Source organism: Myiozetetes cayanensis, unplaced genomic scaffold, assembly GCF_022539395.1.
Source record: "Myiozetetes cayanensis isolate MyiCay16 unplaced genomic scaffold, myiCay2020 scf21, whole genome shotgun sequence".
Taxonomy (NCBI): Eukaryota; Metazoa; Chordata; class Aves; order Passeriformes; family Tyrannidae; genus Myiozetetes; species Myiozetetes cayanensis.
Window position 1 is genome coordinate 13,421,160 of NW_026087423.1, and position 25,825 is coordinate 13,446,984.

The window sequence follows — 25,825 nt, forward strand, 5'->3', positions numbered from 1 at the left end:
TCTCAAACAGAGGCAGTTCCATCTTTGTGTGCAGAGTTCTATGGAATTAGTTCTAGTCTGTAGTGCCTCTTGTTGTGTAACATATTTGTGCTGATATTAAGGGACTGACAGCGTGGAAAATGACTTGTTGGGGTTTTGCCTTGCAGGTGAGGTCAGGTACAGAGAGCAGTGCTGTTGGTTCACGCAGCTCTGGTGTTACTGTGCTGTTCCCTGCTGCAGTGCCAAACAGCCAGGAGAAGCCTCACTGGGAGTTACCCCACGGGTGTTGGCTCTGCTGGTACTGAGTGGATACAAAATGTTGAAGGAATTGGTAGGGGTAGTCCCAATTCTTTACAAGAGCAGTTGGAACCGTAGAAATGCACATTGTGAGTGAGGGGGCAGCGTGACTGGGTGTCGGTGTCCTCTCTGTTCTTCAGCTGCTGCTGCCCCTGCTCAGCTCCCTCACCTGTCCTTGGGCTCTTGAGTTCTCTGCCCTGCGGCTCCCTGGGAGTTCCCCCCACGGCTCTGCCCTCAGCCTGATCCTGCAAATTCAGGCCCTGGGTGTGCTCTTCCTGAGTTTCTAGGAGCGACCTGGGTCGGGTTTCAGCTTCTGCGTGTGTGCAACTATTCAGAGGATCCAGGGGGGAGGAGAGGGGAGATCTGGGAATATGATTCCCATGGGAGAATGAGTTATTAGATCAGAATTCAGTGTGAGCTGAGATCCTTGCAGTCCTTAGGAATCCAGCAGTTAGGCCCTGGACCAGGAGCCATTACTCAGCTGCTTTTCAGGGGGATGTGTTCCCCATGCCTGAGGTGTGATCCAGTCCCTGGCTTCAACTGCATTGAGCTTGCAGGCTGCAGCTTTTGCTGCCTTTTTCATGGATGTTGTCCCACCTCTGTGAAAGCATCAGCTCCTGCCTTACAGCCAGTCAGGACCTCCTGGTGACAGCTCAGCAGCAGTGGAAGTGGGAAGCAAGGGGCTGGTGTTCTCAGTACTGCACTTGGCTTCAGGACTGAGCCAGAGGAGGAGCTCTGGGAATTCCACAGGTGTCAGATAGACTTCACCAGGTGACAGCATGGCATTGCTGCACCACTGTGGGCTCAGGGAGCTCCTGCTGTTTGCCTCTCTGCTGAGATGACCCAAATTCCAATGGAAATCCTAGAACCTGCTTCCTGGATCGCAGAGGAATTCCACAGCACAAGGCTAACAGAAAAAAGGGTTTGTGCAGCAGGCCTGGTGGTACATATCACATGGGAGGCTCTGCAGATGCCTCTGGTGGTACTGCTGTGAGAAATCACAGTGGCTTGTGCTTCTGGTTCTTGAACAGTCTCTCCCCTGTGGTTTTCTTCCCTCTTGGTTTAAGGCCGTAGATGGTAAGAACATGGATAGGAGTGAGTGGGAATATGAGCATCAGTGTCAGCATCAGCTGAGATCTGAGCTGCTGCACCAGAAGCTGGGCACTGCTTTCCAGAAGGGATTTATTTGCCAAGCAAACCACCTAAAGCCCACTTCCTTGAGTGACTCGGGGCTCAGAACTGCTGGCATGCAGCAGAATCCACTCCATGTCTGATGGGTTATCTGAGAAGTGTTTGTCTAAAACTTTGTCAGCAAGCTTAGTTTAAAATGTAGATTCCAAAGGATTCAATAAGAAATTAAAACAAAGGAACCCAGCAACTGAAAAACTCACCCTCTGTTTGGAAGGGGAGAATGATTTTCTCCTCTCCATCACAGTGATTTGTTTTTTCCAAACTTAATGACGTACTATTTTATAGTTTTACATGTGCAGGTTGAAAATACACTTTTAGCTCCAAAAGGCACCTTTCCTTTGCAGAACTCTCGTTTTTTCTGTCATCAGCAGTACCTCACACACACATCTCACACTTCATCTCTTGACTATGTGCTCTGCAACTCTTTATGGGAACTGCTAAATTCCAAAGTGCCATCTAATGTTTGTGAGCAGGACAGCAACTGCCTTGCACTGGTGATTATAATAATGCAAAGCAGTGACCACATTGACCTTAAGCATCTCAAGTATTTTTGCAGTTTTATTTGCCTTGAGAGTTTCAGCTCCTTTTGTTTTGTGTGAATTTTTATTGAATGAGGTTTTGGAAGCAACTGAAAGGCAAGAATTTTCTTATTTTGTTTGCCAAGACTTGTGAAAGAATGATTTTTCACAACTGTTAACCTTTCTGGCCTAGAGCTCTGACAGGTTTAAATTAAAAACATTTAAATTGAATGACAAATTCACTATTTCCTGATATTTTCTAGGATTTTACATTGCTTTACTAATAGAGCGATGTTTTCTTCTAGAAGAACATACAAGAGAAACACATTAAAATTAAATTCTGCTTGCTGTGTGTTCCTCGTTATGTAAAAAGGCATCCAGGTTGTTCTTTGCATGACATCTCTGAGTGTTACAACACTGGTAAGTGTAAGAGCAAGGAATTATTAAAAATGTCTTGGAACATTAAAATGTAAACATTAAAGAATAGTATCAAGTTTAACAGGATTTTTTTTTTGAAACCAACTTTCTAGTCACATTTACCACATTTGCATCTTGATAATTGACATGAGTCATCTCACATTAAAGTTGTGATTTATTTTCATGTCCTGCTGCCTGTTTGTTCTCAGCTCAGGCAGCAGAACATGACTGATTGTCCTGGCTTTTCAAGATTTTTAGTTCTCCTACGTTTAGTTCCCAAGCACACGACTGTATCAGCTTAGCTGTGATGTTCAGGAAGAAAGATTTTAAACCATCACAAAATCTTTTTGCACCGTCTCTCCCAGTTCTGTGAACAGATTCTGTTCCTAATACAGGCCTTGATCTGTACCCACAGAGGAGGCAGAGCTGCATCCCTGCAGGGCATTGCCCAGGAGCTGCTCCATCTCATCCCTGCCCTGGCAGAGCCACCTGTGGCTGCAGGAGTGCTCTGCACAAACTTTCCCCAGCAGCCAGTTTCCTCTTCCCCGAGCCCTTTGGGCTTCCTGCCTGGCTTGGAAACCCAGACCTTCCTCTCGTTCCATGTCAGCTGTCTGCAGTGTCTGTGGGCTCCTGGGAATGCTGAAAGAGCCCACAGTGAATGTTGGTTCTGATGACATTGATAAATTACTTGGTCTTTGGCTAGTTTAGACCATCTTGTTAATGGTTCAAATGATGTTCTCGCTTGCTTTGTCTCAAATGTGGAGCAATTCACTGGAGTCATCAGTGTGACTGGGAACAGAATGGCCAAAGATGGCCATGGGCAGCCTGAGGCTGTGCCAACTATAATTAAAGCCTTTGACTTAAATAAATGTCATGGTTTGATCTCTGTATAAATATAAAAAACCCCAAACAAACAAACCAACAAACCCCCACAGACCAACCAAACAAAAACCCCAACAACTGCTTCCTTTTTTAACCTACCTAATTACTAGCTGAAGAGAGGAGTTTTTAACCACAGTTGTGGTGACTGGGAAGTGCTGTAGAATACTGTCAGAGTTCATTTTAGGGACTTAGTCTAAAATTTTGGTGGAGTGGCATTTTTAGAATACTGTAAAGATGGAAGAGAACTATGGTGTCTGTGTTTCTAACCCATCTTGATTAGCTCTTCTTCCTTTTTGTCTTCCTTTTGCAGTCTTATTTTCATACGTAACTATTTAAAATACAAGAAACTTGCTTGGAATAAATTTCCTGCACAGAGACCTTAATGCTCTCTTCAGAAGGAACTGCAAAGCAGCTCGAGGTTTTGGTTTAAGGAGGACAGTAATTACCATGAAAATGGGTAGATTTTGCAGACAGTTATCAGTCCAGTACATCATGGCAAACCACATTTTTGCCTTCTGGAGGAGAGAATGACGTGTTAAACTGGTACCTCTGAGCACATGTTTGTAATGTGCTGCTTGAAATGCAGCACAAATCATCCAGAAAATCGAAAAACCGAAACAAAATCGAAGAAATAAAAAATAGTTAACAGTGGATCTGTCTTTCCTGCATCTGAGTCTTTGTTTTCCTTTCCAATTACTACAGCATGAAATTATGGTCACAGCACCAACCTTAAACTTGATTTGTTTTCCTTGTTGTCATTGTGATATAAATGCCATGGTAATTTATTTTTTTTTTCATAAACTGGAGGAGATTTTTTTTATTTTTATCCCCTTAAAATGCAGTTGATTCTTATCTAAATGAAGCTGCTGGGTAGAAACATAGGTCACTCACTCAGCTGCGACCTATATGCAGTGACATGTGGCTTCCTCTGTCCTTTATTTCTAATGTAAGCAGTGCTGTCACCAGACTGTCCTTGTTCTCAGCCTGTCATATGACAACTTGGATGAAATGGAGTTGACTGATATTAGATGTAGCAAGATGGAGGCTGTGTTTGTATACAAATTAAAATCCCCTGAACTCACTGAGATGCCTGATGGTGTTAACCTGCAGCAAGTGTCTGCTTCCTCCTTGCTGCATTGTTCCTAGGCCTTGTGATCCTTCAGACCTCTTTCTTCAATGCTGGATTCTTAAATAAGGGTGACACCTAAAATCATCCTGCAGATATTCCTATAAAGCAGCTGAGGTGATGTGGCTTTGTCTCCATCTCTAACCTCGCAGTGTGGAAGGAAGCAGATTGTCAAAACCACGTTCAGGGAAATGTTGGAACTCTGGGGATGGATGTGTCCCACTGGAGTCACACAACCATTCTGGAGCCAATACAACCACTTTGAAAGGGCTACTCTAACTTCTCAAGTGCATGTAAAATGATGGAAATGCTAACAGGACAAGATTTCAAATGCATCCTGGAGATAGAATGTTGTGTTTGCGTTTGGCTGGATTAAAATCACCGTGGTGGGGTGACTGACACACCACTGTCTGCTGGGCTGCAGTTCTCCCTTACCATGTTTGTTTGTGCAGGGAGGTCACAGGAGGACAGTAAAATATCCTCGGCATGGAGGGCCCTGTGTGAGTCCAGGCTCACATCTGGAGAATTGCCATGGGTGATGGTGATGCTCTTGCCTGGATGGTTACTGGGATTCTTGATTCATCGTGTGCCTCCTTGCTCTGGTGGGTTTATGGAAGTTACATATCACTGAGGCCATATGTTATGATCCCAGGCAGGGCTGTAAACCATTTCCTTTTTACTGCCTCTGAGAGCAGATCAATCTATAGAGCAGCACTAGTGATGGGGAATTTTTTAAGGGTAATGGGAGAAAATAAGAAAAGAGAGCTTGGCCCAGATACTACACTACTCCATCTTCCAAAGAATTAAATCCCTTCCTATTTATAAATTTTTAATTTCTCAGAGAGAAGAAAGAAGGTTTTCACTACTTTTGCAGCTGGAAAAAATGTGACAGATTAAGAATTTAAGGTTCATTTAAAAAAAGAGGGGGCGGTTGCGATGCAGTCAGCAGTCTGATACTAATGGATAGAGTGTTTGTTGCCAAAATTTGGAAGTTCAGTATAACCTTAGGGATCTAATCCATAACTCTTATTTAGGTAATTAGTTCTTTGACTTCAGCATTGCCAAATCTCAGCATTCAGAATTAAATGAGCTGGTAAAATATTGCAAGAGGCTAAAGAGGGGACTTAAGATGTAATTTGCCCTTTAGAAAAAAAATAAAGTCTCCTAGCTTTGAGTCAAAACATTCTCAAAATTAATTTATAACCAACAGGCTTACAAGCATCTATTATATTTTTGAAAGGAAAATGTTTTTAAATAATAACCTGACTCCAGAAGGTAGGACTTGAAAATTCAGCAGTGCTAATCTTTCATGTCTTGCACAAATATCTGGGTTTACAACATGAGAGACCTCTCGTGTGGGTAGGAATTGGCCAATGCGTGCAGGAGGGCTTTCAGCAGGGCCGCTCTGCATGCAGGAGCAGCTCCTTCGGTGCCCTAGGGATGGATACAGGCTCTGAGAGCAGATCAGGCTCTGGCCCAGGGCCAGGTTCATGCCTAAATTGAATGGTGCTGCTCTGTGCCAGCACGGCCTCGACAAAAGGGGAGCTATTTTAGTGTGTTAACTGAAGAAAAGTTGGACAAGGAGAAGGGGCGGGGGAGCGCTGTACAAAAGTACAGGAGACTCAGAGAAACCACATTCCCTTTGCTGTGGCCTTGGAGTATTTTATTAATGGCCACTCGTGGTTGCCTCTAAATTGTTCCCCTGTAGATAGAGTAGGTCTCTGCCCTCCAGTGAAGCAAATAACTTCACTTTAGCTAAACCTTGTGGAACACCTACCATTGCCCTTGTCAAACTATATGGCATTTCTTTTTAAACAAATCAGGATGAGTAGTTAGGTGATGCAGTTCTGCCCTGTTCTTTGCCCCTACAACACAAAGCCTTAGCTCTGGTGTTCAGCTGGAATGCTGACATTGGCAGTAGCAGCAAAGCTGAAATTACAATTAAATGAGTCTGAAATGTTTCCTCTGGTCTTAAATATTTGTATAGGAGATGCTTTTCAGGTTGATCCTGCAGGACTGATAGCAACTGAGAGTTACAGCGACACTGGAAGTATGTTTTAAAATTTTCAGGGAACCTGAAGCTGGGATGAAAAGACCCTTTTGTGCTAAGGTGCCTATTCTACTAATTAAAGAAGATTAAATTGTAATGTACCTTCCTTTCTGCTTTATAGCTGGTCTCACTGTCTCTGCCTGTTTTCCAGGGATAGTCTCTAATTTGATGCCAGTATCTTTTAGTCCCTAATTACCATTGTCCAGCCACCAGCTGTTGCAGTGCTGGATTCACTTTCTGGTTTGCTGCAGGAACCTGGTATGGAAGAGGAAAAACAGCCATTGCTCCTTGGCTGGTGTCTGCAAGAAGTGCTGGTTTTTAGCACTGGGAGAGGACTTTGCTGCCTCCCAGGCCTGGCCAGCTGCTTACAGGGAAGGGTGAGCGTGTCCTCCTGTGTGGCTCCAGGGGAAATGCTTCAGGTTCGGTTAAGGTCGGCTCACACCTCCCAACCTGAGTCTCTGGAGGTTTGGAGCCTGGCTGCCAGTTCAAAGACTGAATGGTAAAAAACAGGGACTTCCAATTTGCTAGAAGTAGGTGGCTGTGAAAACCATGTTGAACCACACTGTGAAGTCCCAGTTTTTGTTGCAGAACGTGGTGGATGCAAGGTTTAGCACATCTGGCATTCATTTTGGTGTTCAATAATTTATCCAGAGAATCTCTTAACGAACGTGGGGCAGGTTTGTGGGCAGGTGAATGGTTTTAAAAAATGAGGCCAGTTGTACTTTGAGCTCTAAGCGTCGCCACATGGAAAAGGGAGGAGACAGTGATGGAAGATCGTCGTTCTCTGGTGTTGGTGCATTAGGGATGCCATTAATCTCGAAGTGAAGTGCAAAAAGTAAGCAAGCGCGAGGATTTCCTTTCTTGTGCTTTTCTTGCCAGAGCTCTCTGTAATGCCGTGCCGGCGCTGTGGGAAGGGCTCCCCGCAGGTTCCCGCTCCGAGAGCGGCTGGGAACGGGCGCTCTCCCTCTTTGTCTCTGTGATCCGGCAGGAGGGGTCCGGCAGGGGGGGCGGCAAGCGGGGGAACCCCCGGGGGGCTCCGGGCGCGCAGCCGCTCCGTGCGAGCCGGCCAGGGCGAGGGGTTCCTCGGGCAGGCTGAGGGGCTGCTCGGGCAGGGCGAGGGGTTCCTCGGGCAGGCTGAGGGGCTGCTCGGGCAGGGCGAGGGGTTCCTCCTCGGGCAGGCTGAGGGGCTGCTCGGCCAGGGCGAGGGGTTCCTCCTCGGGCAGGCTCAGGGGCTGCTCGGGCAGGGCGAGGGGTTCCTCGGGCAGGCTGAGGGGCCGCTCGGCGGGCTCAGCCCCGCTCCCCCGGCGCCGGGCGTGGCCGCCCCAGCCCGGCCCGGCCCGCTCCGGCTGCGGCCGCCCGTCAGTGCCGCCCGCCGGTGCCGCCCCCCGCACGGAGCCTCCCGGCGCCGCGGCCGCGGCGGCAGAGCCATGTGAGAGCGGCGGGGACCGAGCCCTGCGGGAGCCGCGGCGCTGCCGGCCCGCCCTCGCTGCCTGCCGGCGGAGCGGCTTCGCCCCTGCATGGGCTCGGTCCGTGCGGACGCTGCGCTGAGGGGAGCGGCTCGGCCGGGCTCTGAGGGAGCGGCTCGGCCGGGCTCTGAGAGAGGCTGCGGGAGCGGCTCGGCCGGGCTGTGCGCTGAGGGAGCGGCTCGGCCCGGGCTCTGAGGGAGGCTGCGGGAGCGGCTCGGCCGGGCTGTTTGCTGGGGAGCGGCTCGGCCGGGCTCTGAGGGGAGGCTGCGGGAGCGGCTCGGCCGGGCTCTGAGGGGAGCGGCTCGGCCGGGCTCTGAGGGGAGGCTGCGGGAGCGGCTCGGCCGGAGCGTGCCCGGCTCAGGACGGCGGCCCCGGCCCCTCGCATAAATGCCTGCGGAACTCAAACAGGTTAGTGCGAAACTTGCGTCCTTCCCCCGCGGGTCCGGCGGCGTGGGCAGAGCTGTCAGCGTGGAAGGGCTTGTTTACTTGCGGGTTTGTTTTCGGCTGGGAACTGAGAGCAGGAGCTGAGCGGCTCTTTCTAGCAGAGCGTTCGAGAGGCATTCTGCTTTTGTCTCGCTTGTGTTAACTGATGAAACACCCAAAAAAGCAAGCCATTGTGTTCTTTGACCTTCTCGTCCTGCTCAATAAATCTGGGGAGCTCTCTGACATGAACAGCTAGAAACAGTGCTTTTAAAAGAGGAGGCTTTGCTATTGTGCTTTTGTTAAATGTTTGCTTTTCCCATACCATGTTCCCTGGCTTTCTCTTTGATTTTGTTGCTGGACATACCAGAAAAATAACTCTAGTTTCTCACTCTAAATGTTATCTTAAACATAAAGTCCTCAAGGCTGTTATCTTAATAATTGTAATGGACTTACAACTCTGTGCAAAAATATTTCAAATATTATTCTTTACTTTCGAGTGTCACTGGGTGTTGCAGGACAAAGCTGTTGCAGACTAGATTTAAATAAATAGAGATTATGTAGAGTCCTGTAATTTATAGGTGCTTTCCTTGGTAACCTCCTTCATCTACCTTGTAAGCCTCAGGAAACCCTGTAAATTCAGGTGGTGGCAGGGTAGAGCTTCTTCTCCAACTAGGACGTGGTTGTGTCTTTTTCTTAACCCTCCTTTTTTCTCTCTGCCATCATAATCTTAGAACAGTGTACTTCAGGATAAGAAAATTCAACAGTAATACATCACTGATAATACATCTGTGAATTTGTATAGGTTCATTGCACTGGAATTGTTAGAGGTTCTCTGCCTTGCTTTAAGCACTCTCTGTTCCACTTGTCCATCTCAGGAACAGGCGGCTGAATCATTTCTTGATGCAAATAGGATGTTGATTCCCTTGAGGGGAAAGTAGCCCTTTCAGCTGGGCCCTGGAGAGAGCATTTCTTTGTCCGTAGGATTCCCTGGAGTCGCGGTCCTGCCTGCTGGAGGTGGCTGAGTCCTGGTTTTGTCTGGGTGCTGGTTTGCGTGTCACTCTACCTGTGGCCTTCTCGGGGAGGAAGGGGTTTGATTTGTCTGTGGTGCTGTTCATGCTGCCTGACCCTCAGCTGCTGTACCTGTCACATTACATGCCGTGGCTTGCTGGGTTTTGGATGGATAGATCTAGTTAGCAGCTCTGAGGGATTTTGGTTTCTGTAATACACAAGGAAAAAAACTGAGGTAAGGAGTAGAATGTTAACAGTAAGAAAAGGTGTATTTAATGTGTTTTGACCCGTGAGGTACAGCTGTGTTTGTGTCTTCTGGGTTTTCTGTGTTGATAGGCAGAAAAGCTTGAGGGAGAGTGGAAGGTTGTAGTTAATCACTTTAGGTCATGCGTTTCAGCCAGCCTGTAAATTCTTCTTCCGTATCAAAACAAAAAAAATCTCACGGTTTTAATTTTCACACTGCCTGTCATAGTGGAGGATCAGACAAAGATACGGCATTTTATCTTCTCTGTGGGAGCAGTGGTTCTTGATTCATTCTGAGGTCTTTTTTACAGAATAACTGTTCAGTCTGAGAGCACAGCAGTGTGTTAGAGAATGCTTTGCTTAATGGAAGGTGGTAGTTTTGAGCCATGAATTGTCAGATACATTTATTGTGCAGTTACAGGGCCTCTGGAAAATAGTTCTTTAGCTGTAATGATCACTATTTGCTAAAACTAAGTGAAATGGATAAAAGACTTTGAGGTGGATGACAAGTCTATACGATGCATACAGGTGAAGATATGAGAGACACTAGAATGGACTTCTGCCACATTAACTGAAGACCTAATGTGTTTAGATAAAGATAGCCATGAAATTGTAGTAAAAAGAATGAAGAGTAATTCTAATCATAGTTTTGGCTTCTTCTGGGAGTAGCCATGCTTCCTAAAGTTCTGGGCCATGAAAGCAGCATCGTACCTGGGAGCACTGGTAAAGAAAACAAATGCTGAAAACTCTCCTTGTAGCCATGAGCGTGGCGAGCAGGTGACCTCTTCCTGGAGTCCTCCCTGGGCCATCCCCCGTCATGCTGAGGAGGGATGAGGACTGCTGGAGTTTGTGCTGAGTACCTGCAGTGGCATGGAAGCAAGTAAAGAGTTTGTGAAATTGAGAAGGATCTGGGAGACTGGAACTGCTAAAATACGTGTGCAGGCTGTACCACGTCCAGCTTTGATGTGGATGTGAAACCTGAAGTGCTGGCTTGCCTCGGGGCCATGACGTGAAGGGGAAAGGAGTCACTGAAAGTGACTTTTGCCAAAAACTCTTCAGTTCTCTGTTATTCCTTCTTCAGAAAGTACTTCACTAACATTTCAAATTCAGGCACTGAACTCAGTAAGGCTGCCCTTCTTCAGCACTTGTCCCCGAAGCGTTTCACTGGAGGATGATGGCAGTGTGAGGGAGCACAAAATCACAGAGCTGGCAGGATGAGAAAGTGGACAATGCGTTAGTGACATACGTGCTAGAGTCTGTGCCAGTGATGGAGAGCTCGTGGAAGAAATGTTCATGGAGGCACAGTATGCAAAAGCATTACCATCATTTTCCAAACAGTTGGGCAAGTCGTACTAGAAAGAAATAAGAAGAGAGCGTGATTTTTGACATGGATCTCTGGTGGGATTCCCCCGTGGGTTCTCACACATAACAGGCCTGAAACAGGTGTCGTGTGCTCTACTACCCTGGAGTGAAGAGATGCAGCACTCTACAATATTGACTGGGCAGTTTGTGTGAGTACCTGTGTGTGTGCAGCTCTGGAATGGCAGCAGACACTCCAAGCAGAGCATTCCCGAGGCTGTGCTGCTCAGCCACCTGTCCCAAAGGTCGGGAGGTGCTGAGCTGGTGCACATGTACATGCTGCAGTTTTTGCTTGAGTTACACTGCAGTCAGTAAAAACAAATATTAAAAAAAAAAGTATGTGTGCTTGAGGACTTTTCCAGTGTAGAAATACTCATTATGGAAGATAAAATGGGGGGAGAGGGAAGCATATTAAGCAGTTGCATTTGAAACTGGGTGGACTGGACGTTTGTAACAAGGCTGTTGGCAAACATTTAATCTCAACCACTTTCCTCTGAGGAGTTCACTTCTGACACTAATTAAGGTTTTGATCCACTAGGAGTAGAATCAGGGCCACTAGGTGAAAATAGTTGTGTCTCTGTATTTGAGTGTTAAAGTAGCAAGGCATTTCTCTGAATATGAGGATTTTAGCATGTTCTCAGCATGTCTTTATGTGTTCCTGCATCTGTTCCTCAATTGCTCTAAGTTATTTCCTCTGTGGTAGCAAAATTGTGCAACTGTGTGCGGGGAAACCTCTGAGAATCCCCTGTTTTGAGACTTCCCTACTGCTTGTTCTCCTTTCTGGAAATACCTGAGGGTATTATTGTGTGACTGGGAAATTCAGCTCTGGGGTTAGGGACATCCTCCTCTTTTCTGCTGCTGGCTTTGGTTTCCCACAGTATGTACCAGGTCACCCTCTTGGTTATGCAAACACACATTTTAGGACCGTTCTGTGGGCTGAAGAAGAAGTGGCTCTGTATTAAGCAGGTTATCAGGAGAAAGAAAAGGCAAGGAATGAAGATAAGCGTGTGGGCAGGAGTTGCTGTACCTGCTCTTGCTGGTGAACAAGGTGACAGTACAGGGGTTTCATATCTCAGGTGACTTGGCCTGGCAGCTCTGTACACGTTTGCTTTGGTCAGATCTTCTCAAGGACAGATAGCAGCAATAAAAAAACCTATATTTTTTAAAAGCTACTGTTGTTTTAGTAGCGTGTGAGAAATGAAACATAGGATTTTGCTAGTAGGTTTTTTTTTTGGTTTTGTTTTTCCAGTGGAGGTTTGAAGAGTGAGTGGTATCCCTGAAATAAATCTGGAGACTGGAGAGAGCATATTTCAGATTCTTGGATAAAAGGAAAACTCCAAGTGAGACTTTGATAGTTTCACATTTCACAATGTCCTTTGTGTCTCCTGTATCTCATTAGGTTGCAGCCAGGCTTTGGGATCCTTCTTTTTATTCATTTGTCTGCATGCCTAAGAGTGAACAGCTGTGACTGTACCTGAGAGGAGCCTGATGAGCAGCACTTGCTTTTTAGGGAAGCACAATCTTCTGTATCTGCAGATGGGCAGGCAGGGTCCCTTCTGTCATTAAGGGGAGGTGACTCCACGAGCTCAGTGCTCCCTGTATACCGCAGTAATGTGAAAATGCAGAACTTTAGTGGTGTTCTCTGCCTCTCTGATGAGTCAAGGCTGCACCTGCTTCCAGCAGGAAATTGAAATGCCTGAGTTTTCCCTTTTGGCAAATCCCACACATCTATCCTTTTAGCATCACAACACTTCAGCCTTTGAAAAACAAAGTGAAAACTGTTCTAAGTGAACTTGGAGAATTTTTGAGGTTTGGAATGTCTGCCTCCTCAAGCTAAATCACTTGGCACAGCTCTGAACTTTTATTTTTACTAGAACTTTCTCAGCCAGACTATTGTAATGTTCAGAGAGATGTTCCTGAAAGCCTATAATGAAAAGAGTGTGAGGGTTTATTTTTATACTGTAGAGAATATATTTTTGTGTATGTTTGTGTGTATATATATGTGTGTATAAAAATACATATGTGGAGGAGATGAGAAGATGATTTAATTTAAGTAGCATTGCTCTGGGTGTGTGTAGCGTAACACTGATCAGAAGAATCATCTGGAATGTTCCAAGTCTTTTCAAAGTACCAACTTAGAGTTGATTAAGGAGTTGATAAGGGAGATGCAGCACAAGTGCTTTATGGATAGTGGAGCCCTGAGATATAAACAGGTCCTGTGTGGGATCAGGATGTTCTGCTGTTTGAATTGTAAACACTTTCAAATTATTTTAGCGAGTTTTGCATCTGAAGGTATTTGCATCCCTCTCTTTTGGTAGGATTCTCAGGAGAACTCACTGTAGAGGGAATAAAGGCCCTTTTGGCTCCCAGGCACAGCAGCAAGTGGGCCTTGGCTGGTTGGGTGTGTGAGGAGTTCAGCAAAGAAACAAACCGGTGTTTGTACCTGCGTTATGCAGAGATGAGAGCTCCAAACTGGAATGAGATGAAGTTACTTGGTTAGGCAGTTTAATACAGGCTGTTCAAAGTATGTTAATTCCCAGTGGCTCTGGAGAAAGGTTTGATAAGGAATCCAGTATGTGAGACTACACGTGGTGCCTCACACAGTGCTGCACTGCACTAATGCAGAACAAATTACTTTGCTTTGAATGGACAGAATGACTTATTTAGGGAGCAGATTATGCAGGTGGCTAGATCAGTGGTGAACCAAAGTAATTCCTTATATTGAAGTGGTGTCTGGAAGCTTTCTCCTGGCACCGCTGTCTCGCGTTGGTGTAAATTGCGCAGAGCGACTGCTCTGGTTCTGCAGCGGCTCATGGTCTTGTTCTCCCAAGGACATCGTTTACTTCCAGGCACCTTGCTGGTGTAACCTTCTCTCCTCACTGTGGCATCAGAGTGGCAGCTCTTAAAGTCGTGGAAAGTTGGGAGCTGGAGACCTGCACAGTGCCAGTGTTTCCATGTGCATGGAATGCACCCTGCAGCCATCCGGGCTGAGCAGGGCTGGACCTGCTGCCTGCTCTGCAAATTCCGCCGTCCTTCCCAGCAGGGGAGGCAGCCTGGGCAGTGGCAGTGGGTGCCAGCTGACACAGGTGGTTGGGTGAAGTTAAGCACACAGTTTTCTGGATGAAAATTTCAATTAATCAGTTATGTGGAAAGCCTGTCTCCTTACCTTCTAGCGCTGCCGTGCAAGTTAGTATATCTTTATTTATTAAATATGTGGCAACTTTCTGAAGTCTGCTCATTATGGCATTGTCTTCTGCAGGGTGATTGATTGTGTCCAAGCAGTAAGTGTCACAACTTGATGCTGCAGCTTCTGGGTTTTTTTCTGTATTTTTTTTTCTCACCCCCTCTCCATGCATTTTAATAAGCTTATTATACTTTCCATTTCTTCATTCTCCTCTTTGTCCAACAGGAATAGACTATGGTATGTTTACAAGAGTTTTAAAAATGTATCTCTCCAATTAGCGTGTGTGAATGTGAGTAAATGTATACCAGGAGAGGAACATTTCCCGTTTGTCCTCAGCAATTTCATCTCCTCTGGGTCATTCTTTCTACCCAGACACGTTGTTTTATTACCTGAGGTTACAATGCATCTTGGTCACGGTGACACATTTATCTTGTATTTTATGATGCAATCTTATCACATCCCATTTCTTTTCTCGTTGCTAGTCAGCTTTTCATCAGTCAGTGCCAGCGGTGACACCGCTCAGTGGCACAGGAGTGCCCGGGCTGTGTGTTAGCGCGCACCGTTGGCAGTTTTTAAGGGCAATACTTTGCTTCTGAGGTACACTATTCACTTTAGCAGGTTGTTTCTGGAGGGAAGAGCCATTTGTGATTACATCAGAACCAGCAGCCATCAGTCATTTTTAGTGTAGGGGATAGCAAAGACGACTTCCTTGGATAACATTCAGGACATAGGAGGCAAACAGGAGGCGATGTTGCACCCTTCTGTGACTGCAAGGAGGTGCAAAAAGCACTAATTCTTTTTTATGTACTAACGATGGACCTTATTTACAGTTGTAGCTTCTGTATTTTAAGGTCCAAACACAAGTATCTTCCACCAGCTGTATGAGAAAGCAGAGCGAGAGGGAGAGTGTTGTTCAGTCCCATTGCTGAAGAAGTTGAGGCCATTCTCAATGTGCTGGATTTAAAACCCCATTCTTTCCTGCATTTTCTTCAAGGGCCAAGTCTTCAAAGGGAGAACTGCTGCTGTCTAGGTAAGCAGAAACGAGGGACAGGCTTTCAACCCTTTGAAGCAAGTATACACCAACTGCAGATGTGATTAGAGATCAATTAAAAAGTGCTGCATCAGTCTGCTGAGTAATTTGGAAAGCCTGACTGCTGATTTTGATGTGTAAAAAGGAACTGAAGCATCTGCCTGCGTGTTTCTTTAAATCTAGTGTGACACACTGTTGGTCCAGTAAGTTTTTCTCCTTGATTTTGAGACTCCAGTGAAAATCATCTTTGTGTTTCATTTACATGGGATCAGTTTTATTTTTCTTTCTCTCACAAAACTGGCACTTTAAAATTTCAGCTCAACAGTGCCAGTACAAACTTTTCAGCACTCAAATAAAATGTAATTTCTTCCTTTGCTGCCTCTACCATGAGGCGTAGCAGATAGTGTGTAACACCCATCCCAAGCTTGGCTGAATTCCAGAGCCTTTCCAGAAAAAGAGACAGTGGTAAAATCAGCATCTGCCATGTAAATGAAGACAGTAAAGGAAGAGTCGTGTCCACAGCAGCTGAAGTGCTGGCATAAACACACTGCAAACGTGGGGGTGTATTTCATGAATTGTTGCTCTTTGAATTTTCTTGTTCAGAGAAACTTGGCTGAGGTATATTATGTGGATACTGTTTTGGCAACTGGAATCACAAAAATATTTACAAAGTCTGTTGGGTTCTTCCCCCATGCTCTTATCCCTCCTTCCTGTATTTAAAATTCCCTGAAGTGTTTTGTTTTATTCTTCTAAAGAATCCAGAGTTTTCTTTTAAAGGGACAGAGAGAATCAGTTTTACTCCCGGTTGTAAATGGTAGAGAAGTGTTTTTAAAAAATATGTTTAAATTTTAAGTTAATGATTGAAACACAACACCTACGCTGTGCTTTTTCTGACGGTTCCTGGAGATTTTTGGGTGCCTAACAAATCGGGAAAAGGCACTTTTCTTCACTCTTTAGAAGTCAGCTCCATGTTCTCCTGAGACCCAAAGGTCAAGATGGCTTTGTTGGGTACTCCACAAGATACCCCAAGTAGAAATACCAGTTTGTGGTTCTGCTGTGCTGTGAATGCCATCCTGGTGGGGGGATGCAGCACTGAATGCCTCCTGCTTCCCCCCAGAATGAGCACAGGCTGTTCCCTTTGCTGGGCAGTGTGTTTGGGAAGGTGCACAGGCCGTGTGTGGGGGGTGGTGTAAGGTGATGATCTCCACTGGACAAACTAAACCAAGTCCTGGCCCTGGCAGCCCTGCAGGACCGATCCTCAGAGTTGTTGCCCAGTTTCCCTGGCTGAGCAGTGCCCTTCAGCCTTGGCTTACAGTGCTAATTATCTTTTCTCTTCCTGGTCCCTGAAACTCTGGGCTGGGTTCTGATAATGCCCACAGCAGTTCAGAGCTGGTATCCTGCAGAACCCGTGTCTCATAACTCGAGAAGGGCTGTCACAGCCCAGACTTTGGGCTACAGGCAGGGCCAGGGCTCTGCAAAATTGTGCCTTTGGATTTAGCTGAGAATTGAGGGAAAGGGAAGAGCGTCGTGAGCAGATCGATTGCGTTGGAAATGAAAGAGTTAAGAGTGGAAATGTGATTGCACAGCTGAAATCTCAGTTGGAACTTGTGGTCTCTGGAGAGAAAATGCCATTCAGCACCGTTGCACAGAGTTATTTCATTCGTAATTGTAATGGACATGTCCCAGAATGCAGCCTGTCCTGCCGGCCGTGCGGGGTGTGAGGCTGTGTGGGCGATGCTGTGCTCCAAATCCAGGTCAGCATTCGTCTCCCTGTGATACCAGCATCCTTTCTGCCTACCTTAGTCACTCAGTGGCTTTATGAAATCTGAATGACTCTTTCCCCCAGTGAGATGTTGGTCACCTGGGATTCCAGCTTAATGACCCGACCCTTCTCGTTTTGCCTTTCTTGGCAGTTTTAGCCCCTTGCCTTGGTGACAGGGGTGTCCTGTGCAACTTCAGTACCAGAACAGTAATTATTTTATTGTTGGAAAAATTGCATCGGTGTTTCTGCTTTAGGGAGAGGGGGAGGACACCTCAAGCAAAAAGATTTTCTGCTGTAACATCAATTTTTTATTAATCTTCTGTGTTTAATTCAGATCCAGTTACTTACAAACCCAGCAGTAGTGGGAGAACCGTGCAGCTCCATCCTGCAGTGGTTGTGAGAAGCAGAGAAATCTGCCTTAACTATTTTTTTAATATTTTACATTTCCAGTATTGATTGCATTTTCCGAATAAACTGTGTGATTGTCCAGTATTGGGGTTATCCCAGAATTTAGAGAAGAGAAATTGAATTTAGTCCTGTTACCTGGTCCCCTTCAGGTATTCTTGGTTTAGAAAAATGTGTGTTTTTGTTTGAATTTTGAGCAGGTGAATTAAAAATGCTGTAATTTTTATACTCTGGGACAGCTGCCTGCCTGCCTCAGCTGGGGTGGGGGCTCTATCAGTAGTTAAACCTGGACTTGTTTGTCCAACTTTAGCACAGAGCAGATCCTGCTGGAGGGAAGGATGAGAGTTTTGTTCCCAGCAGAATCATTACTCCCCCATTTCCTCAAAAACTAAAGGTTTCAGAACCTCCTGGTGTGTGCATTGGTCCATCTCTGAACCTGAGTGCACATAACACTACCAATGCATTTACTGTACCATGAGGGTACACTGGGCTCAACCGTGAAAATGTGGAGTGTGGCCCTGTGTACATGGTTTGTTTTTTCCTTCTTAAACTCCCTTTCTCCCCTCCCTGCCCCACACATAACAGTATGCTAAAGGTTTGGGGAGAAAAGAAATCAAGTCCCGCGTCTTTGTATCAGACCAAGTGCATGTTATCAGTGGACTCATGCTTTGCTTAAATATTTTATGAGATCGTTGCATTGTCTGCTAACCCTGCCTTCTTTCTGTTGTCTGATTGAGCATTTCCACTTAGACAGTTAGTAATCTAGACAGGCTTCAAATGTGTAAGCTTTTAGTAGCTATTTGATTTCAGACACGCTTTGTTCTAAACGTTCCCCTTTGTCGTGCTCAAATGACAGAGCTTTGAGCGATAAGAAATTTCTTTTCCCCTTGTGTTCTGATCGTACAATACTGAAGTAATTCGTATCTGTGAAGAATCTTCTGCCCCCTCCTGCCTCCAGTGTGAGGCAAAAGCTGTGCAAGTTCAGGCCAGAGGACTGGGTTTCACGAGGGCAGGTTCAGCTGCTGCTCCGAGGCGAGTCCTGGTGCAGCTGGGTGAGGAGTGTGAGCTGTGACAGGAGAGTGCTCAGCAGGCAGCGTGTGGTAGGAGTGTTTCAGACATATGACCACAGAGACTCCAGCACTCAACAGTACCAAAACAACCTGCAGGAAACACCTGAGAAACCAGACATGGCACCTGAGCCTCGACTGCACTGGCAGTGTCCTGCAGTGAGCTCTGTAGCCCACAGCCAGGGACTTGGTGCCCTCTGCTCGCACAGGCAGTGTCTGTGGGCTGTCCAGCTCTCTGTGGAGCTGGGCTTTCTGTTCACCCAGTGCTTTGAATGCAGCTGTTGTTCTTGGGGAGAGGTTTTGACAGGTACTGAGCTTGGGCAGCTCTCTTGCTTTGGCTGTAGGTGTTTGGAGCACTGCCCCCTCTGGGCTCGGGCCACGGGGGAGGAGAATAAAGAAATGCTGAGAAGAATAATAGGAGCTGTTGGAATGAATCATTTCCTGGGTGTGGGTGGAGAGAGGTCTGCATGGTTTGTTTTGACCCCGAGTGCAGCCGTGTGCTGTTGCCACTGCCCTCCTGGTACTTCTGGTCTGACACCGAGAAGGCAGTGCTTGATCCCTCTGCTTTCCACTTCTCTCCTGAAATTTCCAATCATATATTACAAAAGTTTACAGGAGCTTTGTCACTGAATGTGACAGAAATGGGTCTGGACTGTCTGCAGGCTCAGTAGATGTGACTCCTGAGTGCAGCTCCACAGTGGCTGACGTTGTGAGCAGTAGTGATGACCCCTGAGTTTTGAGGGAGGCTTGGGTTTCGTTCTTATTCAGGCCAGAACTACTTCTTGGTTTGGGGTCATTACCCTGACAAGTGAAAGCAGCACGTTGCTTGGGCCCAAGCTCCAGAGTTTCTCTGTCTGGTGATGTTGGTTTCTGCCTTCTACCCGTCCAGACAGCTTTAGTGGAATGGATTTTTGATTCTTTGCTTAGTCAAAGTTGTTTTAGGAGCATCATTATCTCTGAAGGTGATTTAATTTACAGGAAACACATTCAGCTTCTTGCAGTGTGTGCATCAAGAAAATTTGAGTAGATAATTAATCTGAGGAACTGGAAATTAATTGGGAGGGAAATTGTTGTTTTAAAGATGCACGAAATAATTACCATTTTTCTATATTTAGCTGACTATTGAAGTGATACAAGATGCAAAGAAGATAAATCTCTATAGCCTAGTACTCCTTGTTTTGGAGGGACAGTACACTAATTCAAACAGCCAAATGTTTCTTCCTCTGACTCACTGGGTATTCTAAGTGCAGAAAGCTGTTGGCTATCCAGGAGGTTTGGGAGCTGCTCGATGCCTCACTTGCTGTACCATACTCCTGAACATTTCAGCTCCCTTCACAGTTTCCAGAACTAACAAGCATCCACAGGAGCATGCAGGTACTTCCTAGCAGGGGCCTGGAGGCTCTGCTGCTCCTCAGGCTCTGGGTGATGTCTGAGTGAAGAGGTGGTGTCAGAGGCACACCAGGGCCCTGCTAATGGTGCTCAGGGTGTTTGAGGACGTTCTTGCCTATCTTTACACTCCACGAGGCCTTGTAGGTGGCTTAAATACTGCAGACTGTCAGGCTGGATCCAGGCTCTGTGTTACCTGGAGGGGCTGCTGGGGTGCTACCAAAAGAGAGCAGGAGGCTGTTGAATGGAGAGTGGTGATGGCACAGAAGGGTTTTTTTGCTGGTGCTGAGTTGAACTTTCAGCCATCTGATGATGATGGTGGCACTCTTGAAGTTGGTCTCTCCTTAAGTTAATTGGAATGTGAAGAATGAAGATGGTGTGCAGTGTATCAGGTGCATTTTTGTGTGACCATAGGAGGGTCGATTCAGTGGGAAGCACATGAGAGCACAGTGTGGCTGCTGCTTTAGCAGCTCACTGGGGAACCTTTTCTCGTGGAGGGGCTGTGAATGTCACCATGTAATGATGTGGGGCAGTGTGTCACTATCATCTGTTAGAGATGATTACATGGAATTAATCCCAGGCATCAGGAATGTGAAGCTAAACAAGCAGAGGGTGGGACAGGAGCAGATGCTGCTGGAGTATTAAGGATATACTGCAGGTGTAAAGAACACACCTGAGAACGTGCCTCTTACTCCCTGTGTGAGTGAGGGTGCCTGATACAAGGGGTCAGTTTGTAGGATGGGAACCTCGGAAAACTGTTCTGCAGGTAGGTCAGGTCTCGTAGGCAGAGAGTGGAGGGGGTTTACAATGATGATTCACGAAGAGCTGGATTCTAAGGAGCTTTTTGAAAGGGAGATTGTGAAGGGTATGTTTGCATGCTTTGGCTTCTTAAAGAGATCGCTTTAGCAGGATCACCCTGGGCTGAAGGCGAGCAGAGACAGCTCTGCCAGGCCATCTGATCCAGCTGGGACTGGGGAGATGAGGCAGAATGGCCAAGCTTTAAGCACATCTCCACTTTCCTGGTCGGCTGCTGGAGGTAACTTTGAAAGAGCTTTTTGCTGTTCTACTCGAAGGAGGGAGTTCTGGAGGGATTGTCAACACTTAGTGAGGTAAAGGTAAGTAGGTTACAGTTCCTGAATGCTGTGCTCTGCAATGAAGGGAATGTAACTTGGAGCTTATCTGAGGGAGAACCTCAGTGTTTCTGCATTTTGGGAAGTGTACTTTCAGATCATACCTGAAAGTATACAAAAAGAGTGGAGAGGTGCTTCAAACTGTGGTGGAACAGGTATTTCTTATTTTAATTTATATCACTTCAGATTATGGCATATTAACTATTTGGACAGACATGTTGTGGATTGAGTAGAATCTGAAAGACAAACTATTCTAAAGTGTTCTAGTCTTATTTTTATATCTGTATTTGCCTGTCTGATGAGCAGAAAGAAACTCATGGCTTTCTGTGCCACAGGAAGAAAGCAGTGCTGACTGAAGTCTGTTTATTTAGCCCCAAGTCAGGCTGGTCTTTACTATGCATGTGTTTAGAGCCACTGCAGATTTGAATATGAGGGAGGCAATTCAGAAAGGCTTTGAGGTTTCTTTTTCCCTGTTGGCTTGCTTTAGGTGGGGAGTGTCTGCAGAGGAACTGGAATGCAGATTTGTAATTTCAGAAACATAGGATATAATTTCAAAAATGTAGAATATATATTGGTGACTAAAATGGAGCAAGAGAATCACCAAGTGGCTGAGATTGGAAGGGACTTCTGGAGGTCACCTGGAGCTCAAGCAGAGTCACCCAGAGCTGGTTGCCCAGGACCATGTCCAGATGGCTTTGAGATATCTGCGAGGATGGTTGCTCTGCAGCCTCCCAGGGCAGTCTGTGCCACTGCTCACTCACTCTCACAGTGAAGAAGTGTTTGCTGGTGTTATTTTTAGTGGCAGTAAGAATTAAGAAATTAGTGTTGAGTTTTCATCTCTGAAGTGGTGTCACAGACTTAGGAGTTGGATTCTAAATCTGTGGGAGCGATAATTTAATGCCAGATGCTGGGGGAGTTTGTTCTTGTATGACAACAGTGTAGTTCATCACAGGATAAAACACTGCATTGTACCTGTCTGGTTCCATATCTGCCAGGATTTGAGTGAGAAGAGGGTGGTGGTGGTTTCAGCCAAAAAATTCCCAGGTCACATTTTTTGTTGTGTTTTCATTTAATGGTTTAGGGAATGTGTCACGTTGAGCCTGTTTTGTCCTGACCAGGCTGTTCAGGGCCCATCTCCTCAGTAGGTGCAGTGGGTTCTCCTGGAAGCTCAGGCCCCTCAGCCAGAGTGGGTCAGCAGGAGCAAAGGACACCCTTTCCTCTGTGTGCGTGGTCAGCCTTCCCTTCTGCTGAGAAATGTCTCCCTTAAATTACCTGCAGCTGGAGCTGGATCATGCTGTAAGCTAGCAGAGGCAGGGGGCACTTCTCCTTGCCTATTAGTGTTGGGGGTTTTTCTGTATTTAGAGATTACTGTGGCAGGTGAATGGGAATAGCAGCAGGATCTTTTGAAGTAACCTGGAATATTGAGAATGCTGAAATACAAAAGGTAGGTAACAGCAGGTAACTGGAATATATCCCTTCTGCTGTTCAGGGTGCAGTGTCTGTGCTAGCTCCATTGCTTCATGTGGAGGAGTTGACTTTTTTCCCTTTGCCTGCCCCTTCCACAGTGCTGCTGGGTGCTCTTTCCAGAACAGACATTTTGTGTGTGCCTCGTGAACTGTGAGTCAGGGCAGTGATGTGTAGAGCTCTGTAGAGCAGGCTGAGCATCTTTGTGTACCGCTATTTTGCCATCCGTGGTCTACGTGTTCGGTTGCAAATTCTGTGTGTGGTTGTGACCTCCCTCTCCTGAGTGACCCATTTGTGCTGCTTTCATTTGGATTTTATTAAAGAAGAGGCCTAAGTTAATGGTAGCTCTCAGTGTGGGAGTTGAAGACAGCAGGAGTTTAATCAGAAGGACAACAGTTAAGTTCCTAGGATCCACTTTTATCCAATAAAAGATAGTTGGAGTGATAGGGGAGCCTTGAAGACAGGTTTAAAAAACTTTGAGGAGTAACAGAGCGAAATTGATGGTACTATGGCTAGAAAAACTTCACTGTTTTGGTTAGGAAAGTGCTATCTTTAGTTAAAGCTGTTGCAGACTGCCCAAAGTGACCATTGCCAATGGCGAGACGTGGTTGGAGGGGCAGTTTTGCAGAGGCAGTTGTTGTACAGTAATTGGAGGACAAACATTTGGTGGTTCAGTGGTGTGGTTGAGCATGAGCCAGCTTTTAATTGGGGTATGTGGATCCTCCTGATGTTTCCAGAGGCATTTGGAATGACAGCAGACTAGTGAGCCAAGTGCAGGAGGATCATTGCTGGGGAAATACTCCCTGTGAAATTTCCAGATTTTAAGGGAACAAAAAGGGTGTTTTCACAACATCCTTTTAATGTGACAGGAACCAGTCGAGTGGAGAGATGTTAAGGCTTCTTCTTCCTGCTCTTTCCTGGAATTGATGTGAGATTTCCGGTAGGTTTGGAGAATTCCAGTTCCACATTTCTTGCCTGCTGTGGAGCGATACTGATGTAGCAGTGAGGCACCTTTACTACACCATGGTTTCTGGAATGTGGTCTGTGTGCAGAATCTGGCATGATACGAGTACTAAGTGTGATGATTTGAATCCTGGGTAACAATCCTAGGTGAGATTTCTCAGGTAACAGTGTAAAGGGGAAAGGTGTATTTGGATGTCCTGTAATGTCTTGCCCCATTCAGGAGAGTTGTGCCCCCTGTTCACTCCCCTTCATGTTCTGCTAAAGGCTCGGGGTGTTTGCCTCTGCTGGAATCCCTTCAGCTGGACACAGAGCAGAGAGGAAAAGGAGCTCTAGGAGTTTCTTGTTCATTCTATATAATGACTCATTTCTGTCCCCTGCTCTGTGGGGAGACAGGTGGCCAGTCCTTGGGCAGGTTAAATGTCTGAACACCTTGACAGCGATGTGGGTGAGATGAAGGCAGGCCATGTGCCAGGAAGCACGCAGGGCTCCAGGGCTGAAGATGGGCCCTCTTGGCTCTGTGTGAGTTGCCAGCGACAGGGAGGGCTCCAGATGCTTCTCCCTGTGTATTCACTGGGTGGTAAGAGATGTGGCACGTGAAACACTGCCCACAGAGTACAGCTGTGAGCACTTTGTGCACATACATCAGCTGTCTGAGCTGTGTCTGGTGGATGGAAAAAAAATACATGGGAGACATTTGTAGATAAGTAAATGTGTGATGTTCCTGTACAGTGAGTGAAGTAGCTCATTGGAGACTGTCAGATTGCTGTCCTGACCTCTGCTGGTTGTGTGTCCTGTTTGAAAGCTCTCCTTTAAACACAGTGTCCATTTTTCTGGTTTCTTTGCTAGTGTGGGTACATCAGAGGGCCCGTGTTGTGTTCTGTTTGCCCAGTCAGTGTGGGTCACCTGCGAGGTGGAGCAGGCAGCACTGTGAGTGCTGTAGGAATTGTAGGCACTCAAGCAAGCCCTGCCAGCACATCCCAGCAGGTCCACTTTGGTTGTCAGGGAGCTTTTGCAGGCAACTTCCTCTGTTCCCAGGCTGATGTGAGGCACCTTCCCCCGGGAGCATTGCCCTCTGTCTTCCTCCTCTGATGGCTGTCAGGAGAAACTGTGACCGCCTGTGACCTGTCAAGGGGATTGGTCTGTAGAGAGCCCTTGGAGAGAGAGGTTACTCATCTTGAACGTCTTGTCCCTGTGCTCTTTGTCACTAAAAGCCCTTTAGCAGCCCCTTATCTGCTGGTGCTGCATCACTGGATTAATTCAGGACATCTTTGGGGAGGGGTAAGTGATGTTTCTGAAGGTCTGAGAAAGGTAGTTATTTGAACAGAAACTCTGTAAATCTTCCTGAGCTAGATTAAACTTACTGATTGGTGCATCTCAAACTTGCATTGCTCTTCTTAATGTAACTACTCTTCCAAAAAGGGAAGGTTAAAAAAAGAAAAAAAGGTATGCAAGTTTTAGCAGCAGTTGGTGCCTGAACTGCTCACTGTCAAATTTGCACCATGTCCTATCAATTTTCCTGCTCAGTGGTGCCATGAGAGTGGCCACACCAAGAGAAGAGTCATTACTCACCTGCAAATCTCTTCTAAAAGTTGATTTGTCCACTGGAAGGGTTGCCCTTAAAGAGGGAAGGAGAGAAATGCTTACCAGATGCTCTCAGCTGGTTGCAAGCAGAAGGTTTATCTGCTTTAGATAAGCCCCTTTTCTGTCTATTGCATCATTCCTGTCATACTTTTGTTTGCTTATTAAAAAAAGGGCAAAATGAACCTTAAAAGGAAGTGCTTCAGTGACTAACTTTGTCCCAGGAATGGCATTCTAGATGGCTGCAGAGATGTGTCCTCAGTGCTGAGTCTGGGGTCTGTATGGTAAGCTTCATTGACTGTTTGGAGCGGGTTGTTCGGGTGCTGCTCTCTGGGGCAGGCACGTCAGCTTTATACAAATTCTGATGCTCTTGGCTGGGGCTGAATGGAAGTTACTCGAGTGAGAATTTCCCAATGACACTGGAGCCTGAAAACTGGCATTGTGCAATATGCCTCGTTACAATGAAGCAGCTTTACTGGAATACAACAAAAACACCGTGTTCTTGGATTTTTTTTTTTTTAAAGGCGGATTTGATTGTTTTACATAGGTGATTCAGGAGCTCAGACTTCCTTTTTACAAAAAGCTCTTATAGTATCCTTTTGAAATCACTGCAGTGAGTAATTCTTACACTGCATTCATAGTTATCCCAATGAGCACGCATCAACTAAACCCACAAGTTTAAAATTCCTGCATCAGTGCTATTTCTGCAGTAATGGGAAAGCCTGGATTTGCTGGAATGGACAGACTTTATCTGTACAAATATAAATGGCAACCAAAGAAGAAGCTAGGAAAAAACACTGAATAAGGCTCAGGAAGAAAAGATTTAAGAGATTTCTGGAAAAGGACCTTGCCTGTTCTGTAATCAAAACCATGCAGGAGATAGCAGGAAGAAATAAA

The 25,825-nt window shown here is 46.1% G+C and overlaps 1 protein-coding gene across 14 annotated transcripts in view; it reads left to right on the forward strand.

The window, feature by feature from the left end:
- Positions 1 to 25,825, forward strand: part of ARVCF (ARVCF delta catenin family member) — a 226,147-nt gene that overhangs the window by 92,068 nt on the left and 108,254 nt on the right. Inside the window, exon 1 of one of the 14 annotated variants that reach the window (XM_050318003.1) lies at positions 8,211 to 8,334. The exons of the other annotated variants lie outside the window; for them this stretch is intronic. Coding sequence (XP_050173960.1) covers positions 8,314 to 8,334 — 21 coding nt within the window. The 5' untranslated portion in view covers positions 8,211 to 8,313. Of the gene's footprint in view, positions 1 to 8,210; positions 8,335 to 25,825 lie in introns of those variants that run through there. 14 annotated transcript variants of the gene reach the window in all.